Below are 20501 nucleotides of genomic sequence, written 5' to 3' on the forward strand. Positions count from 1 at the left end.
ACCTTCATTTGACTTCGACTTTTAATTCAAATCTTGCATTTACAGACTGGTATCGGCGAAACAGACGAGACACAAATTCTGTATGAAAAATAAGTCCTCCCCCATCTCCTCTGCAATTCGCACAAATTGTTGATAGACATTTTCACCGAAACTACCCAAATGCATCCGAAAAACGTCAAAAAGGTTAGTGAACCATCAGGTGTAGAAAAGCTGCGTCTTTTGACCAAAAAAAAAATCTTCGTCAGAAGTGTTCTGTCAAAACGTTCCTGTAAAACTAGACAGCGTAATTCAGATTCATTCAGTTGACCTGCGGGAGGAAAAGGAAAATTAGCTGCGAGGCAACTTAAAATTCTGGGAACTCGGTGGGCACAGAAAAGCAGCAAAGAACTCTTACTTCACGACTTCATCGTCGATGACAGAATACTTTTGCAAAATACACATGAATCGGAGTTTTGGGGACGGGTATTATCTTCCCAACAACAGCCAGAGGCCAACTGTTTTCAAAGACGAGAGTACCATAAAGGAAAGACCATTAGTAAAAATTGACGAATTTAACAAGAAGTGGTAACTGGTGTTACTGCTCTTTCCATAATGGTTTATCATATAATGCACCAACAAAATTTCAAAAAAAATAAAACGATCATAAGAATTATAACGTTTGAAGAAACTCTTCAAAGTCACCATCGATATCACCAGAGATATACAAGCTACAGACCTGATAAAAGCAATAATAATGGAGATGATCCACTGCTTCCAATTAAGTCTCACTGTTGAAGTGAACTTCCCGAGAAACTCAATGATAATGATCTGAAGAGGGGGCAAGATAAAGAATCATCACAAATTTTTACATGATATCTTAATCAAGAAAAAAACTGGAAGGTTCTCACCTGAAGTACAAGAGTCAGTCCTACTATCCCCATGAAGAGACGATTCTTCGTGATTCCCTTGAACACATTAAGCTCATCTGGTTTCCGGGCATTAAATTCATTGAATATCTGAAGATTCAACATTCACATCCTTTGTCAAAATTTTGGGTTAAAAGAAGAAAATGAAAGAATTCTGACTCTACAGGCAAGCCTAAATAGAAATGAAAATCAATTATCAATATACTCCTCAACCTGATGCCAGACACTGTATGAATCAGAATCAGTTGCATTTACAGTTAATAAGAGCACCAGTTATCAAAATATCCAAATATTTAATTGCCAATGAAACAATAAAAAAAGCGAATTCTGGTTCCATGTGATATACAGGCTTTCGAGTGCTCCCCTCCAGGATTTGTAGCTCTGGGGTAGTTGGCTTCCATCTATAGGCAGAAATGTGCTAGTTGGCACACTGCAGGGATCTCTCTCTCTCTCTCCCCACACCACACACTGAGTAGTAGTTTTCCCTATAAGAATCCCAATTATAAATCATTTCTTTCCTTGCCCAAGAAAATAATTCGATGTTGAAGAGTTCCATTTGATCTTCTCCTGATGAAATTATTCAAATTCCAATGACAATTCCAAAACGCATAAGTAATCTCAACAATAGCAGCCCAGAACCATCAATCGTTCTGTCTTCTTTGACTGTAAGGCACCAAACTTACTTGGCAAAAGACAAAAGCGTTGAAGATCAGTGTATTCTTCACTTTGTTAGCATGATCCCTGGCATCATGCCCCAAATTCAGTAAGCTTCGACCTCGGAAGTTGAGGATGAGCAAGACACTCACTTGATAGGCAGCCTAAAGATCAAAACTGTACATTGTTAGGAGCAAAAAGCCAGCTAAAAACTCTTGAAAAAAATGTGTTAGTGGCCATACCTGTATCAATAAATTCCTCCACATGATATTTGTAATAAGAGGTTCTCTGCAATTGAGAAAATCACCCAGTCAGTCCACAGTGAAAGAGTAAAGAACAACAGATTCCAGCAAGTGAAGAAATCGCAATACATATCTAAAGAAACATATCTAAAGAAAAAAAAAAAAAAACACGATCTCCAAGCTTGGGACCAAAATTCTTGAACTATATTGCACCCAATAACAACCACTTCCTCTTACCTCCTACCAACTGGAGGCCTATGCATAAGGTGGTCAGTTGGAGGCTCAGTGGCCAGTGCTAATGCCCCAAGGGTGTCCATGATAAGATTAACCCAGAGAAGCTGCAAGCAAAGAGAAAAATTCAGAACTAGAAAAGGCAAATATCATGTGGAGGTCTGCACCGAAGGGAGGGAGGGAGCAAGAGGGAGAAAAAGTGGGGGGAGGTGGGGGGAGAGGAGAGAGAGAGTACCTGCACTGCATTCAGTGGAACATCACCTGAGGAAACAGCAGCAACAACGTTTATGATCAGAGCTGCAACGTTGACTGTAAGCTGAAACTGGATAAATTTTTGAATATTTGCATACACAGATCTTCCCCACCTGACGACCTACATAGAGATTTCAGAAAGATTTACATATCAGAAAGATATCCAAATGCGCAGGTGAAATTTTAGTATTGACTTGTTTGAGGAATCTAAACCAGGTACCCAAGTGAAGTTGTGCAATACCAATCTAAATCAAGTCAAATAAGTATACATCTTTCCAAAGAAAAATCTCCAGGTAACTAATGTACCCAAGCTCCCCCTAGAACTTAACTGCCATCAGTTGACACCTCTCTTCAGAAAAGTTAAGTCAAATAATGAACTTTGTCATGAACATGCTGAATTCCTCTTTTAATTAAATTCATGCAGAATACCACAAAGACCAGTGTTGATTTACCAACCTTAACAACAGAAGCGAAATTATCATCCAAAATTATAATGTCCGAACTCTCTTTCGCAACTTCTGTCCCTTGAATACCCATTGCGAGGCCAATATCTGCCTGAACTCCAAGATCAAATAGACATCCAAGCAACAAAATTATTGGATGAAAAGAGTTCAAATTCAAGGCACAACATAAGTGGAATGGTATATGCAGACCAAAGAAATAAGTGCTCAAAAGTCAAATAAGTGCTCAAAAGTCATTCATGACGACAAAATTTTTTCTAAAAGCATGGCAACACATTTTTGAACAACTTGCAATCTATCCACCTCATAATAGATACAAGAACAAGCCAACCTCCAGACTCTTGAGTGACTTCAAGACGACAACCAAATTTACCAACAGACTGCACAGCCAGATACTATGAGACATCTAGGGACTTGAAGACTATAAACCAGTTATGTAAAAAGATTTCAAGGCATCTTGGTCGGGTGAATCTGCTGAATCTTTGAGATGCTAGAATGACAAATGTCATGAATCAATGAAAAAGGCAAAAACATCGGTAGGACATCAAAGGAACCCCCAGAAATATGGTGTCCACCTCATGTAGAGCAGGAGCATCATTGGTGCCATCCCCAGTTACAGCAACAACATGTCCTCGCTTTCTCAAAGCTTGAACAAGCAGAAGTTTGTCATTAGGAGATGATCTTCCCATAACCTGATGCAAAAACAGAAAAAAAAAATTATTAGCATACATTCAAAAGAAGCTATGATTGATTACACAAAAAAAAAAAAGAAGAAAAAAGAAGCAACGTCATACTGATATCTTCTCGGCAGCTTCTTCTCTTTGTGCATCAGTTAAGGAACGAAAATCTTTTCCTTCAATAAGGTTTGGTGCAGTAGCATCTGCTTCTGCATCTAGTATCCCACATTCCAAAGCAATTGCCTTGGCAGTTTGGAGATTGTCACCAGTAACCATTCGTACCTATAGCCCAATAAGATGCACATTTAGATAAGTACCTATCCTCAATCTGTCGTGCTGCAGAAGATTGCTATTCAAAATCCAGCATCAATGATTAGCATCCTAAAAAAGAAATCTTCAAAGCACCCTGCACTGAAATGAATAATGACAACATACTTTGATAAACAGAATCTCAACGTCTTAGCCTTCAGAATAACCTCATTATAAAACAGTAAATTATACTCAATCCATTTTCCAATTAAAAGCATTGAACCAACATAAATATCCAATATGACCACCTAAAAGGATGCATATGACGAGAAATTCAAATTTTGAGTTGTGGAAATAATAATAAGTAAAAAGAGAAGCAGAAGGGAGGAAGGATCATATCCCCAAATAACCGATCCTAAAAAATATTCAAAATACAGACTTACCTTGACTCCAGCATTTTGGCATAGTTTCACTGCATCTTTCACTCCAGGACGACAAGGATCCTGCACATTATGAACATGTAAGAGAATGTCATTCCTATTATTGAACTGCACACATATCAAGAGTAAGTATAGCAAATGATTGACGATGCATCTGACCAAATGTAAGAAAATATTTCCAGTCATCACTTGCCAGCCACTTGTACCAAGACAGAGTTCTATGGGATTCCAAAAGATTATTATTTGGATCAACAAGCCGGTGTCAATGAAATAACACGAACGTTAAACTTTTCCTTACGTCCACGACATCAAAGTCATGGAAAAGCACCGGCATGTCCAAACAATTTAAAACATTCCTAAAGTCACATCATCTGGAGGGAACCTTCATGATCATAAATAGGAACAAATAAAAATCAATGTCCTTTTCACTTGATATCGTGCGCACTGCTTGACAAGAATTATACCTTTATGCCTACAATAGCCAGTAAAATAAGCTCATCATCAGGTAATGCCCATTTGGTTAACTGTTCTTCATCTAGAGGAATGTCTTTCATGTCATAGGGTCTATATGCAATGGCAACGCAGCGTAGACTACCAGCAGCCATATCTTCAATAGCCTTTCTAAAGTCCGTGTTCTGCAAAACAAGAAAAAACTCATTTAAAGATCTTCGATCGATACTGTCAATGACTAGTTACAGGCAAGAAAAAAGGAATAAAACAATTTACCAACATACATCCAAGACTATGAAAAAGCCTACTCTCTTTCTTAGAAGATTCAAGAAGTTCAACAATAAGTAAAAACATTACATGAATATAAAAGTAACAACATGAAATATACATGCAAACCAAGGTATTCAAGAATAGTTGTGTTGGAAAGAGTAGTTCGGAGAACTCAATATCTGCCTCCATGGAATGTAATGAGTATCGCATAAAACTTCCAAAACTAGATTGTCAAAATAAGAGCGAGAATATGTCAAGGCAATATCACAAAGAACTTAAGTGCAGTACCAGAGTGTGTGCTATGCCATCACATAAAGAACATTGCAGCAATGAAATGAAATTTCGTCCAAAAGTATTGCAAACTACAGCTCTACTGTAAAAGATGCCGGCAGGAAAAACCATAGCGGCTATTAAATTGCTATAGATAACGATAGTCAATTATTTCCCAAACCTTATCTTCATCCATTGCCAACTTGATCATTGCAGCAATGAAATGAAACAAGAAAAAACTATTTCAGCAGCTCCTTTCCAGTGTATGTGAACTTTAGTACTGTGAAAGATGTCATTGCATCACTATAAATGTAGCATAAAGCAGCATTTAACATTGAATTAACAGCTATAGCATAACAATAGTCAATTATTTCCCTTTAAAACCTTATCTTCAGATCCAAAGATTTGCTAAAGAAAGAGAACTAAATGTTCATCAGTTTGGCATCCATGTACTTTGTACAAGAAGCTAAAACTATTTCAGCAGCTCCTTTCCAGTGTATGTGAACTTTTGAGTCTGGCTGTGCATGGAAGATAAAAAAAAATCATTAATTATGGTTTACATTGCATCACTATACAATTGTAGCATAAATCTACAGGACATTTAACACTGTCACAACTCGGTAACAGCATGCAATTTGGGTATGCATCATAACCAAGCACTAGCCAAGACCAAAAGTAAATTCCCTTTAAACAGCAAATACTTCTGTTCTTCAGACCACCAAAGATTTAGTTAAAGAAAGAGAAATAAATGGTTCATGAACCCAACAGTTAATGGCCTTTACACCACTATCATATAGAAAGGATGCATGGCTTTGCCCCATAGTAATGGCTAGTAAAATCTCAAATCTGATACTAGGATCCATCTACTATAAGGACCGACATCAGATCTTAAGCATAAGAACAGTAGAAATGCCAAATTTTTCTACAGTTTCTGTTAAAAAAAATTTTCACTTATTGAAGTGTCACATTGGAGAAAAATCAATCACTTAAGTGCCAATTCCGGCCAAATGTTTCGTGGAATTTTTTTATTTTTTCTTGATTTTTTGTTTAGATTTGTATTTTTCAGAAATTAAAATTTTTAGCTTTATGAAAAATCAAAACTTCCTTTATTGTTCACTCTCATCATCGCCTCGTCATTGCCTGTCACCCCCACCCACCGCCGGTCAACGGTCACTCGCCACCGGCCCCACGCAGCTGTCGCCCGCCACCGGCCCCAACCATCAACCAAGGCCATCGACCACAGATCTGAGCAAGGGCCACCGGTCACCAAACATCACACTCCGACCACTAAATGCCAGCCATCGCCGCTTCTAGAAATAGAAATTTATTCTCTTATCGAACGAATTTTTACTCTAGAAATAGAAATTCTGAATTGTTATCAAACGCATTTCTTTGCCAAGAAACTCATCCATGGAATAGAAATTGAGGAATCAATTTCTGTTTAAATCTTTTACCAAAAAGAAAATATATTGTTATCAAATATAAAAATTCCAAAAATAGAAATAAAATTAATTTCTAACCAAATTGATCAAATGATCTATTTTTCTAAAATGTTGTTTTGAGCGCCATACGAAAGGACCAATAGACCAATATCCAGATCGTATCATGTTGGCATATTAAGGGGATTTGCATCCTACTTGACAAAATCAGATTATTGTACTATCCAATCTTCTCAACTCAATATCATTTAAATTTGTTCTATTTAGTCTAGTATAGCTATAAATATAGGCTTGAGATATAATCTTTGGAAATTTAAGCTCAGGAAACCTATAATTATTTACTTTAAAATTATAAACACTTTAAAAGTTTCCAGAACTTACTAATTCAGATTCAACTACAATATAGTCCTTCAGACACCCTGACCTGGACCATCCCTAAGTGAAATTGTTATTCAAAGTTTTATTATGCCTCAGAAGTCTGAACTTCATTGTCCTTGAAACCCATTTAAAATAGCAAGCACAACGAAAAGCACCGCACTGATACTGCCTTAAAACTAAATAAAGCTGTTCAAGAGCATACACGACAGTCTCTTCACTGTCTACGAGTTATTATTATGTACACTATCTGTGTGACTAGATCTTTTTATTCTGGCCAATCTGCATGACAAAATTCACAAAGAAATATGATAACAATAAGCTAGTATGATTTATGTTTATTGAAGCAAACGTCCACTTTGGCAGTGCATTCATGATCACTAAAACCAAAGACTGAGAAGTATACCAGCTTTACAGCAACTCCGCCCCGTTTTTTCTCAGAATTGAAAGGGAAAACATGAATTATAGAGGATTTTGACCTAATAGCTTCAAAATCCATCCCCAGCTGCAAATGAGGCATCATGATTGGTTTAACATATTATTTCATCTGAATCAAATAGATGAACTAAAGATAGGAAAGCGATAGAAATCTTAAGCATGAACCTTGATCCCCCACTGTAAAATGGCCTTTTCAGTTGGTGAACCAGATACCTCTACATCTCCCCCAGTCTAAAGAAGTTGAAACACTGGTAAGTTTTTATTGGTCACCATTATCAAACAGCCATTACTGATGCTGTAACCTCACCTCAGGCACATAAACACTGCCGTTTGAATTCTGAGCAATGCCTTCAATCAATAGAGAAATCAGAGAACTTGATAACTGTGAGTTGCTGTCTGAAGGATCGACTTTTCTTCCACAAGCATAAGCCTCAACCACAGTCATCTGTCACAAAATGGACAATTTCTTAACGTTATTAAGGGTCACAAAAGTTTCTTTCGAAAACTATAACTCCTTTAGGTCATTCATAAACAAACTATTAACCTAAAACTAATGCTATCGATAACACCATCATATAATATCTGTGCGCAATCGTGGTTCACTGCTACAATGGCTGTACAGCTCTTAAATAATTCAAATCTACTTGCACTCAGATAAACGGCAATTTAGGAGTCCTTGACACCATGCTTAGATCAGCAAAAACAGCCCGTAACAGCACAATACCTGATTTAAAGTCAAGGTTCCAGTTTTATCACTACAGATAGTAGTGGCAGAGCCCATAGTCTCGCAGGCAGAAAGCCTTCGAACCTGAAATTTTTCAGATTGGTGATCAGGAATTTCTCTTTTTGCCATAAAACATTCAAATGAAAGTCCCATAAGGAGGAGAAAATCATCTCCATACCAAAGCTTTGTCCGCCATCATTTTTCTCATTGAGTAAGCAAGTCTGTTCATTGCATCAAAGGTAAGAAATGAGAGAAACAAAGACTGTAATTTTTCACATAAAGCCATTCAAAGACCACACATATGATTATGCAAATGATATACTATCCAGCTAAATCAAGTTCTACAAAATTCAATGTGATATAAAGCAACAGTAAGAGGGAAAGGACAGCACCAATGTCAATGTTGTATTGAGAAGTCTGTTCATTATAGGGGACAAACTTACGTCAATGTAACAGCTAAAGGAAGCCCTTCAGGTACTGCAACTACCACAATGGTAACCTGGAAGTTTTGAAAGTTATTGAAGATCTAACTGATATTAATTTGCAGAAACTATTCCATGAGAAATGCACTTACTGCTACAGTGATGATTTTGATCGCTCCATCGACAGCATCGCTACCACTAGTTTTCCCAGCCTTAAACTGAACGGTGCCATCTGAATTTTTTGTATGGCCAGTAAAATATCTGCATAAAGCTTGAGTTTGTAAGATCTAGTACAATTTCAATTTAAGGAATTAATGCAACTGCATTTTTATTTTATTTTTTTAACAACAGCAATTACCTTGCCAAAAGAACAACCAAAACAGCAACAGCTACAGACAGTCCAACGATACCAATGAAAGTAGCGACCCCATTCAAGCGAACCTAATATAAGAGCGAAGAAATCAGCATGACTAGCAAAATCCATATCTATCAAAAAAAAATAATATGGAAATGATAAAAACAAGTGTAAAGACACTAACCTGCAGGGGTGTCTCTTCCCCAGTATCTTCTGATATACTAGCCATGAGCAAACCCCACTCAGTATTAACTCCCACACTCGTCACCTGAGGCAAAAATTAGAAATGTGAGGCAGAAAACAGCTGGGATCAAGCCTTGGTTTGTGATAAAGACGGACTTGGAACAGAGTAACCCATCTCAGGAAGCAGCAATGTTGACAAACTAACATTCTGATGACAGAGACAAACATATGCAGTAGGGCTTGAAATCCTTTAGAGACTTGCAGATAGTCATGACAGGCAAAGAGAAGAGCATAAGTGCATGTTCAAAGGGACAGCCGTTCATCAATTCAAATTTGACTTACCTACTCCAAATGTGGCTTCAAGAAAAGAAGGAACCATGTCTTTCAAAATATTTCCAGTACTTTCTTAAAATCTTTTCTTTCATCAGTAAAGTGAGCCTTCCTTTCCATATCAAATTTTCACCTCCCTTTTCCTTCAAGTAACTAAAAGATTACAAACAAATAGGGATTTGCTTATCTAAGAACAAGTACTCCATCATTTTAACAGTCCACCCTCTATTTCAAAACAAAGAGACATGCTCCCCTACCAAATTAGCTCAAGAACTCATGCCTATCAATTTTCCAACCCACATTTCGCAAAGGAGGTAGAGTAGCAATGCGTTGCAAGAAAATTAGCTATATCATGGAGTATGGATCTTCTCTGTGATGCAAAATAAGAGCATTGAGGAGTATGCTGAGGAAAGCAAAGTAGAAGAATGGAAAAAATCTTACAAGCATAGTGCCGTGGCCATCTGCAACTTTGCAACCGGACACTAGAAAGGGATCCCTTGCATCCTTGTGAACCTGATCAAAGCATTAAAATGAAATAAGAAAGACCAGCTTGTTAATTGATTGATTGCCTAGTGAGAGCATAATCTCCACAACACATTACAATTTTGCTCTCTCCAGTCATGCTAGATTCATCAATCGCCAGAGAGTGACCAGAAATCAAGACTCCATCCGCAGGAACCTGGAGAGAAAATTAGTACATCACATACAAGACATCCAGTGTCCACAAGGGCAGGGTCCAAATCAAGAACTGGTTTACGTTACTTACCTGATCACCAATATTAAGGGGCACAACATCACCAACAACGACATCATATATTGATACTTCCACTCTTCTGCCACCTCTGACAACCTATAAGCATGCAACACCTTCATCCATATCCATACAGGAAAGTAAAGAATGTACGACATACATCTCATACAAAGTACCCACCTCCAAATGTATATTTCTTTTCTCCTCGTTTAAGTTTTGAAACTGCAGGGACTGTCTGTAATCACTTATTGCTGCAGACGAAAATCCAACCCCAATTAAGAGACTACTTATGACCAACAATTCCATAGCCATTGCATCTCACAGCAGTCAACAGCATCCATAGTAGAAAAATTAAATTATAAACTGCAACACAACACATTGATTGCTTTTTTCTTATCGAATTATTCTGTAAACTTAACAGAAGAAACTAACAGATGTAGCAGTACAACATATCTCCTGAGTAGACAAATCATGATCTAGTCAATCAGAAGGAAATACGTAGCATGATAACATGATCCTGAGTACACGAGTATCATCTGATCAATCAACAAAAACATTTCCTGCGTCACCATGATGGAATAGCTAAAATTGGCAAAGTAAATAAGTCCCGAATAAAAGATTTAAAATCTTAAAGCATGTGTTAACAAAATTGCATTGCAAACTAGTCTTGGAATCAAACCGAATCCTACCTGTAACAACAATGACGAGAATAACAGCAAAAGCAATGCTCCCACCATCGTACCATCCTTCCTTAATGCCCTAAATAAGCACATGGAATAGACGGCACAGTCAATCTTTGAATAAAAAGTGATTTAAGACTCACAATATCATGCCAAAAAAAAAAGTGCAAAAAAAAAAAAAAACGGAAATCACACGTCAGATAAGGCATAAGCACCGCTTTTCTATTAGGAGATACATGTGTTAACTTGCTTTGATAAAAAAAAAAAAAAAAAAGAGTCAAAATTATTAGATCTAAAAGTGACAAGTGGTACATCTCGATAGGAACATATTTTGTCCCTATGCCAATGGATCTTTGTTCTGGGATACACAGGAAAGTAATGTGAAGACCATTATATGCACTAAGCAATGTTTCAACATCTTTCTGCAAAGTTTTCATATCCTTCTTTTGATGTTAATTATCTTTTGCTGTCAGGTTGGCCAAGGAATGAGAACATATGAAAATAGCAAACAAGATAAAGCAAATAAAAAGAAACTAGGACAAATCACGATATAGCTTCACCGCCACTCATATGCGAGCAGGCCAGTCTCACCTCCGTCTTTATTCCAAGTATCAAAGAAGCCACTGCAGCTATTATCAGTATGATTAAAGTAAGATCTTGCCAGGCTTCCCAAAGGAACATCTACATAATACAAGAGAAAAGATGAAATACTGATAAGAATACAAACAACTAGATGAGAAAAGTAGGTAGTCTACACTCTCATTCAACAAACAAGTTAAATCCTTGAAAATCATGAAATACTGAATGAGGGTACACGTCAAAGAGATTACCCAAAAACTCCTTCCCTTTTTCTGAGGATATGTATTTGATCCATATGTGTTCTTTCGAGCTAATAAATCAGCATCATCTCCATGAATACCCTTATCCAAATTTGTCTTCAACATCTCCGCCAGTCCTTTAACCTAATCATTCAATTGCAAGATTATATCCCAGAAAACAAAAAGATCTCCCAAATCACTTTTTTTTTTTTTTTTTTACTACTCTTTTTGGATGTTCGAACAATCTTAACAATTCTGACTAGAACAGTGGAGCCAAGTTACATGTTGATTTTCAAGCACCAACCTTGGCTGCAGGGTTGCAATATACATTAGTTCTTGGAAAAAGCCACATTTTTCTCAACAGAAAGGGAATAGAACAACATATAGCAATTGTCGGGATGCAACTCATATAACTTAAAATTTCAAGGCAAGATGTCACATTTTTCTCGACAGAAAGCAAGGAGCACACTCTTTTGGCAAAATTACCCCTCCATACTGCCCCAGAGTAGAAATATCACGGTCTCTTGTCATCACAGCAAGTTGCTCTTGACTGATCCCAGAATCACCACTTGGGATGGGCGTTTTTGATATTCCTGTAAAAAAAGAAGGAAAAGAAAAATTTATTTAGGATTCCTACTGCATTGCGTGATCATGTCAAACCACAGAACAAACTACATGTACATGAACATTATCATGCCAAAATTTCACAGAGACATGGTGCAACTTGGTAACATAGAACCTATAAATTTTTTGACAATGAAAGAACGCATTAAGACATGAGGCATCAGTAGGATATGAGGAGAAATTTATACAAAAGAAAGAAACATCAACAAACTGGCACAACAGCAACACTGAAAGGAAACACTGAAGGAGGAGCTAGAAACCGTTGCAAGGGACGAAATTATCAATGTCCTATATATGGCTAAATTGTAGGAGAGCCACAATATGAAACTACTCAATGCATTAGTAATGGATTATTTTACTCCCCATTTTGGCATGCATAGCACTAGCATGTTGCCAGTTCAAAAACATATTTTGGTCAAAGAGAAAAGACACCCTGAATGTATCAAAGCTGGCCCCTAGTGTCAATTAAGCACGAGAAGGGGAAATAAGCACCATTAGCTTGTCGACCATGTACTTGGAAAAGATGCGCAGCCTGATGCAATGAAAAATCCAGTCAGATGTGATAGGTACATATAAGAAGTCGCTCCAAAAAATTAAAACTCCAATATATTTTACTCACACGTATGGCTTGAGCATTAGCTCTAATTTTCTGCAATATCATCTTCATCTGTTCCTCCTTCTTCAAGTCAAGGGTGTATCTAAATCGACGAGAGGCATTCAACACAAGCGCAGCTTGCTGCAAGTATACATAATTAGGTAAATGAGGATTAAAAGAATTCACAACAATCCACATAGTTTATGATCCACAAAGGCAATTCGAGATCATCTGACCTTCGTGTCATGTTTCAATGAATCATAGTTTGTCCAAAATAATATATTAGAGAGATGTCCTCGGGAAAAGGAAATAAATTATAAAAAGCTTATAAATAAGAACGGTAGTGTGGCAATAGAAGTTTATTGAGATCTGTGAGATATGAGGTACAACTTTTAATGGCACCCTCTTTTCAAGTATATGATGCGGAAGAGGACATCCATCGATCAATTGGAAACTCAATTTGGACACTAAAATTTAAAAACCAAAAAGAGACAAAAAAAAAAAAGTGGTTATAAACTTATAAACAGCAACTCGTGAAGAAGAAATCCCTTGCAACATAAAGAGATTCTAAGTTTGACCTTTGAGGTGTCTGGACTGACTTTTATTTTTGTAAAACTACATAACTCGCTTCTTTATCTTTCATTTAAAAGGTAATACTTGAAACCTTTCAAAATATTCAAATGTGATCTTGCAGAATTTCATATAATATTTCCATAGGATACTTGAATTTTTTTTCTTTTTGGTTATTCTATTCTAGAGGAAAATTCATTTATAAACATGAGAGTTGTTGATAAGTGCAAGCAAACAGGCCCAGCACCGCACAACTCTCCTGTACACAATCCCTCGAAACTAAGTCACTTTCATGAGCATCTTAATAAGGAGAATCCAAACATATTTCAGAGACTCTTCTTGTCAAGAATTTAAATCATAAATCTAGCTCCAAGTAGAGAAAAAGAAAATCAAACAGAGTAACTCCCAATGGACCTGTAGTGCTAACAAGAACATTATAATCAAACTTGGGAGAAATATCGTAGATTAATCACCATCTTAAAGTCCTATAGCTCACTAATCATGTTGCACAGACTCTTCTAATCTTAATCTAGAATCTTGCTTCAATTTTACAAATAAGGAAGTCAAACAGACTAAGTTGCATTAGACCTCAGACATCAATATCATAATCCAACTTCAGGAATATATCATGGAGTGGCTATGATCTTGCAATGTCCAACACAACTTGATTTGTGCTATAGACCACTGAAACAGAATATTTTCACGAAAAATTAACAATCATGTCCATATCTTGAGACTCATTGCCCAGTATGATCTGATGGTTTGCCAACTCCCCTCAAAATAAAGGAAACTAGACCTCGAATAACCGAGCATTAAACAATTACATTCACATCATGATCATAAGTTATGGGGGAACTTCAAGAATAACGATGTTTCCTTTCTCTAAGGAAACTCTCCATCATAGTTTCCAATCTGTTCCTTCAACTTGTCCAATTGCACAGAAACATTCTCCTTAAAATTGCATTCATCATTGGTTCATTCTTCACCTCCTTGCAGGACATCCTAATTGAACATTAATCTGCCACATGACCTTATTTTAGATATTAAAAGCATGCATCATTGCATCATTATGCTCTTTGTCAAGCTTGAAAAGTCAAGCATCTTGATATCTCCTCACCACCGAACACATCACATAGCCCGAGTCATCTACACTCAAGCATATCTTTCTCGTTACATCTTAAACAACTCCACAACTCTGCATTGATAAGCAGTGGATGAGTGGTTGACTGACATCTAGGACCTCACTAACTTTTGTTTCCAAGTGCAATGAAAATCTACCTGCCTTTCCAAGAGACTTGCAAGAAACTTCAAACTTTAGGTTTAATTCCTCAATCCTTGTGTGAGAGAGGATGAATGATAGGTTTAATCCGTCACCAGTTACAAAGGGGGAGGAAAAGACCAGACACACCTAGGATCCTTCTGATTGATCTCCCACTAACCTATCAAACCAAGAATTTTTTTTCAGACTTGGAAAAGTGCGAAAACTTGACAGAAGAGGGCATTGTTTTGGGTCCACAGCAATAGCTTAACCCGAGCCTGGATGGTCCAACTCAAACCAACTATACCAAAACCAAAAAATTAGGTCTGATAAGTGGATTTCACATTTTTGGGTTGATATTAATTAGAGACACCTAAGATTATAATATTTGGTGGAATAAATGGAACCTCAAATTCCACTGACTCGATATAGACGATGTATGTAATCAAGTTAAATGCTTAGTCTGATCTCGTCCTCGAGCAACTGAGAAGTTTTTAGACAATTTTAAATGTTAAATCGCCTTCTTCATCTACTCACGGTCCACACCGCAGACCACAAAGATCACAAGATCATTCTCTTCACTTTTGGGAGCGCGCGAATCCAGCGAGAACAAGAAGTCAAACATTTATACATATATAAATCAATGACTCGGCGCGGGTATTACCTTGAGAAGGAGACGGACAGATATGGACAATAGTAGGGCCCGTCCAAATATAAAACGAAGACAAAAAAAGGAAAAGAAAAAAGATAAAGAGGGAGAGAGAAGGAGAAAGCGGAATAGAACAGAACAGATTATTACCCTCCAGCGCCTGAGACGATCCAAGGGGACGTGCTTAGTGCTGGTGATGTCGAAAGGATCATCGGAGGGCTCGTCTGCCCCGGAGCGCCGGCCCCCGGCCTCCAAATCACGCTGGCGACTGGGCGCCTGGTCCATTCTGTACTGTCGCAGGAGGGACGACACCGACGGTCACCCGCTGGACTCCCTTCTCTGCAAATCGCCAACCGACAAGCACCACCCTTCAGTCTCACCACACACACACACACACACTGACGGGACAAGGAAAGCCACAAGTAAAGGAGTAGCTTGAGCGAGGGAGAGGCCAATGGTCGTTTCGTTAGGTAGTTTGTCGCTCTCCGTTACCAAACCTCAAGCCTCAGTGAAGGCTCTCGCCACTCGAACCGTGAGGTAGAAGCGGTTCCTCGCGGTGTCACAAAGCGGTAGGGGTCTCCAAAGTGCCGTCAAATCCCACAAATCGAACACAGCGAACATGGGAACACTAAAAGTCCGGATAAAATACCCACCACTACCTTTCCCGTTTCCAACTTGTCCTCAAAAACGTTCTCGAACTCGCTCGATTACCTTATCCTCTCTCTCTCTCTCTCTCTCTGTCGCTCGCTCGCTCGAGGAGGCCGGTGGTTTCGAAATGATGGAGGTGATGAAAATGCAGCATGAATGAAGGTGAGGGGCAGAAGCAAACGGTTACGAGTAGCGTAGAGCGGTAACGGCATGCAGTTGTATCGCCCTTTCGGTACACAAATGCCAATCTCTCCGTCTCGGCTCTCCAGATGTCGGCCGGTTGGACTGGTTTTTCCCTTTTTACCGAGGCACGCTTGTCTCGCGGGTGCTGCTAGATCTTCCTCAAGCGGAACCCATGGTTTATCAAAAGGTTCACCACCGTGTTCATACGATAATCACGAATCATGAAAAGATAAACAAAAAGATGGATACTGCATCGGAAACGACAACCATTACCCCTTTTGTCCTCACACTCAACAGCCTCGTTATCAATTTTGATAACGCGCCGACCATCTCGATGCACACAAAATTCATTGATATGAAGAGCTTACACGAGAAATCCAAATCCAATGCATCTAGCAATAGCTCGGAAGACTATTTAATGTCATATTACTCTGAATCACAATACGTTAATGAGCATGTGAAAGCATGATATGATTATATTAAAAGTAAATCGAACGGGATCAATGAAAATATATTCCTTACGAGTGGCGTATATAACCTAAATTCCTACAGCCTATGTTCCAATTTGCATCAAAGAGAATTAGCTTAAAGAAATCGAAAAGGCGATTTAGGGGATTCTAAGATGAGATTAAACGTCATGGAATGGGACGAACTTTTTCAAAGACGGGAGATGGCTTGGGCCGCCAGCAACTTGGGTTCGAACCCATGTGATAGGGATGGCAAAGCAAAGGGAACCACGTGGGCTATACATTACTACTATTTTTGCAGACTGGATCCAACACGTAATCCACACTGGGCTCAACCACCACGTTAATGAATAGTGCAAACCTCCGCCCAAAAAGGGCCACGAAAGGTTAAAAAGGTATGTGCTTCTTTGACTGATGATTGAAAAATCCGTGATTTCTCAACTACAAGACTTGACATTTTCTCTTCATCTTCCAAACTAAAGCTCATTCCCACTAAACAATCGATCCACTTGATATCTCAATAAAAGCACTACCGTTCTAAAAAATTTAAACTGTTAAAAGAATGTGTGATTTATTATTTAAATATTCTAATACTCCATTTTATATTTAATTAGGTATTTTACCTCATCGTCTTCCAAACTAAAGCACATTCCTATGAGATTTTGTGAGACTCTAGCCTAAATTGTTGGATGAGAGCGTAATTTATTATTTAAATATTTTAACAATTCCATCCCAACTCAAAAGCTTCGACTGAAAAAATATGCGATGGATTCGACCAATGTCGATTCCCCTAGTATCCATGCATGGGGTGGTATAGTATTCAATCCCAACGTTCATGGCAAGAGAAGCTGAGATTGGCGCGGGGGGGGGGGATAGAACGCCCGTGAAAGCAATAAAGGAGTCGGATTGGATTTCAAGCCGCTCACGCTTTTTCTCGCTTTTCATTAAGTACAGGCGAATCAAGAGACCCTCAATCGTCTCTTTCGATACTGATAGCAAGATAAGATGCAGTTCTATACATGATTATTCTCGAAAGAACGCGAGATGTTTTGCAAATGCTTACCTTGAACGGATGGAGCAAAGATGGTGTCAAGAACTTCGCGGGCGCAGAAGCCACGTGCTCCGGAACAATGCCTGTTGCCGCTGCAGGACGAAGAACCATGGGATGAGCAGAAGAAGAAGAAGAGATCTACAGGCCTTGCGACTCGGAGCGAGTGATACAGGCACAAAATGATCGTAAATCAATCCCAGAAGGCACGCCAGATGGCGTCACATGATTTTGTCCAAGACAGCTCAGGTCCGTGGTTGGTTTGCAGGCCCGCCACGTACCAATAAGAATGGACAGCACCCGCTGGACAGACCAAGAGTTCTCCAGAAGTTTCAAAGAAGAGAAAAAGGCTCATGGGACGTGGCAACACGGTCTGGGTCTTAAATTTTATTTAAAAAGAAGGGGCTCCATATGGGGCAATGCGTGGGCGAGTCACTGTAATCGATTAAAGAATATTTTTTGTCCCCCAAGATTGGCGGGACACATTGCTCCTTCCATCATACGGCAAGCCACGCTCTCCCCGCCAAGACTCGTCCTTCTCCCTCATGAAACCATTCGTTCCTGTTCTCTCTTTTGCCTCTCTGGTGTGTAATCATATAGAGCATATGCTCTAATCAACTCATTGCCGTTGGAGAAAATATTGTCTACCATAATAGTGTCGCGTCAATTTTATTCTGATTCATTCATCCTTTGACACCTGTCGTCGGGGCCACCACCACTGCTCCCTTCTCTCCACCTTCTGCACCTTCTGCTTCTGCTCCTCAACTCAGCGCTTCTTTCTCTCTCCTCTCTCTTCTCACTCTATCCCCTGTTTCCTGACCCGACGAGTCTTCCAAATAACGCTTCGCTGACGGCGACGCTCAAGAAAATACAAAAACTCAGCGGGTAATCACCGGACAATCAGATCCAAAGCCGATTCTGCGCATGGCGAGGGCCGCCTCGTGATTATCAGCAGACGCATTCGAATCGGAGCCGCAGGGGCCCGAGGAATTCGTCGAGAGGTTCGCATCGAGGCCGAGCAGGAGCCGATGCTTCTTCTCGGCGCGCTCCTCGTCGTTGTCGTCGCGGCCGGAGACCCAATCGGAGGGCGGGTAGGGGCCGTCGCGGTCGGGGTTCCGGCGGGCGGAGTGCCGGCTAGGTTTTGGGGCGGGATCGCGGCGGGCGTCGCTGGGCCCCTCCTGGCGGCGGGGTGGGGACGGCGGGGCCGCCTGCAGCTTCTGCTGCTTGAGGAGGCGTTCTTGAATGTCGAGCAGGGGGGGGCGCCCCTTTTTCTTCTTCTTCGCCTCTGACGATGCTTTCCCCATCTTCTTCCTCTCTTTCTCTGTCTCTCTTCTCTCTCTCTGCGCCCCTCTCTCTCTCTCTCTCTCTCTCTCTCTGAGAAAGGTGGAGAGGAGAGAGAAGACGCGGCGGGCCTCGAGGACAGGTGTCGACGCGTGAATGATTTAGAGTAAAATTGACGTAACACTGTTTTTAGGGCATGCAATATTTTCTCCGTTGTGTATGCTCTCCTCTCTATTCTGGGTCCAACTGGGCCCTGTCCATGTTCAGCAAATATGAATGGAAACAGTGCCAGAGTGTGTAATGCTTACCCTTTGGAAAAATTTAGCTTCAGGAAGATGTGGAGGACCTTAGGCGTGCCCACGTCGTGGTATGAGTGTGATCTTTTGACCCGATCGGATCTAATCACTTTTCTGCTGCCGACTGCCATCATAACAGCAAAACACACACCCGCTTCACTAATTGCGGCAGCTCATAATAACATATTGATCGCGAAGAAATATAAGTCAAAGATAAAGATCAAATTGTTTTTCCGTGAAGAAAGAGAAAGGTCGATATCGCGTTAGGCTGCACTTTGGCAACGCGCTACCGTGTTGAAGGATGAAGTCGGCAGGGAGACTCACACGGAAGGATGACCAGAGCTGGGCTCAATGCGACATAGGGGTCATATATGGTTTGAGTTCGTTTTGTAAACTTACCAGAAAACGAATCTATCTCTTTTGTATGCGCAACGGATCAGATTCCGCTTTCCGTTTTTGTATCTTAGCTTACCGCCTTGATACCATATTTCTTCCTCAGATTCCCTTCTTTCAAAGATTAATTTCGCTGAAGAATATCTTTCAGATCCTTAATTCAAGATGAACCCCGAAATTTTATAACTAGAAGATCTTTCCGATTGTCATACGTAAAATTTCAAAGATGTGTATGTTTCCCTTTAAGTTGACACATCTACCTTTTAAAAATCTTTGTAGGATTTCAATCGATGCTTTCGTACGTGGGATACGTGGGATAGAAATCCTTGAATATTGATCCTCGATACTTTTTTCCCATGCTTGAAGAAACGGATGGGTCAAGTTGGATTTGGGTCGGATCGAAAAATGACCCAACCCAAATAGACCCATTTGACCCATTTTGATATATTTCTATTCAACATAAATCTAGTAACCCATACCCAATCCGTAATACCAAAATATCTTTATATTTAACTAAATCTAGCAAAATGCACATAATAAGGCAACAGTGCAGAGTAAGCGCATGTGAGATTGAGTGAAGACGAGAGAGAATGAAGAGAGAGTCATAAAGGCGAGTTGAGTCTAAGTACGTTGTAAGTTCATTTAACATCCATATTAAGTTGAACTCTATCATTCTAAACTCGTTATGACTCATTTAGTAAATATAACTAATCCATGTAACAACTTAACTCATCATATATAAGTCAAGAAATGAGCCTATAGACCGGTCCACTTCTAATTTTGATAATACATGAGCATATGTATCCATCAAAATAATCTTACCTAACAATTATTTATCACGCTTTTTTAACCGGTGGTTCGTTACTATACTTG

The 20501-nt window shown here is 39.3% G+C and overlaps 1 protein-coding gene across 1 annotated transcript; it reads right to left on the reverse strand.

The window, feature by feature from the left end:
- Positions 1-396: 396 nt before the first annotated feature.
- Positions 397-17864, reverse strand: LOC104435908 (calcium-transporting ATPase 9, plasma membrane-type). Its single transcript, XM_039313411.1, is given in 35 exon segments — positions 397-494; positions 716-807; positions 888-995; positions 1589-1723; positions 1802-1847; positions 2039-2139; positions 2268-2405; positions 2741-2839; positions 3321-3437; positions 3540-3704; positions 4115-4174; positions 4576-4777; positions 5460-5476; positions 5545-5619; positions 7322-7420; positions 7519-7584; positions 7661-7798; positions 8078-8161; positions 8256-8298; positions 8521-8576; positions 8652-8760; positions 8858-8940; positions 9039-9122; positions 9809-9880; positions 9969-10046; positions 10134-10217; positions 10299-10369; positions 10808-10877; positions 11390-11479; positions 11629-11760; positions 12103-12209; positions 12733-12772; positions 12860-12976; positions 15463-15651; positions 17674-17864. Coding segments are annotated over 34 exon segments (3204 nt in total). The 5' UTR covers positions 15598-15651; positions 17674-17864; the 3' UTR covers positions 397-403.
- Between the last annotated feature and the right edge of the window lie 2637 nt (positions 17865-20501).

This window comes from Eucalyptus grandis, chromosome 1 (assembly GCF_016545825.1).
Source record: "Eucalyptus grandis isolate ANBG69807.140 chromosome 1, ASM1654582v1, whole genome shotgun sequence".
NCBI lineage: Eukaryota > Viridiplantae > Streptophyta > Magnoliopsida > Myrtales > Myrtaceae > Eucalyptus > Eucalyptus grandis.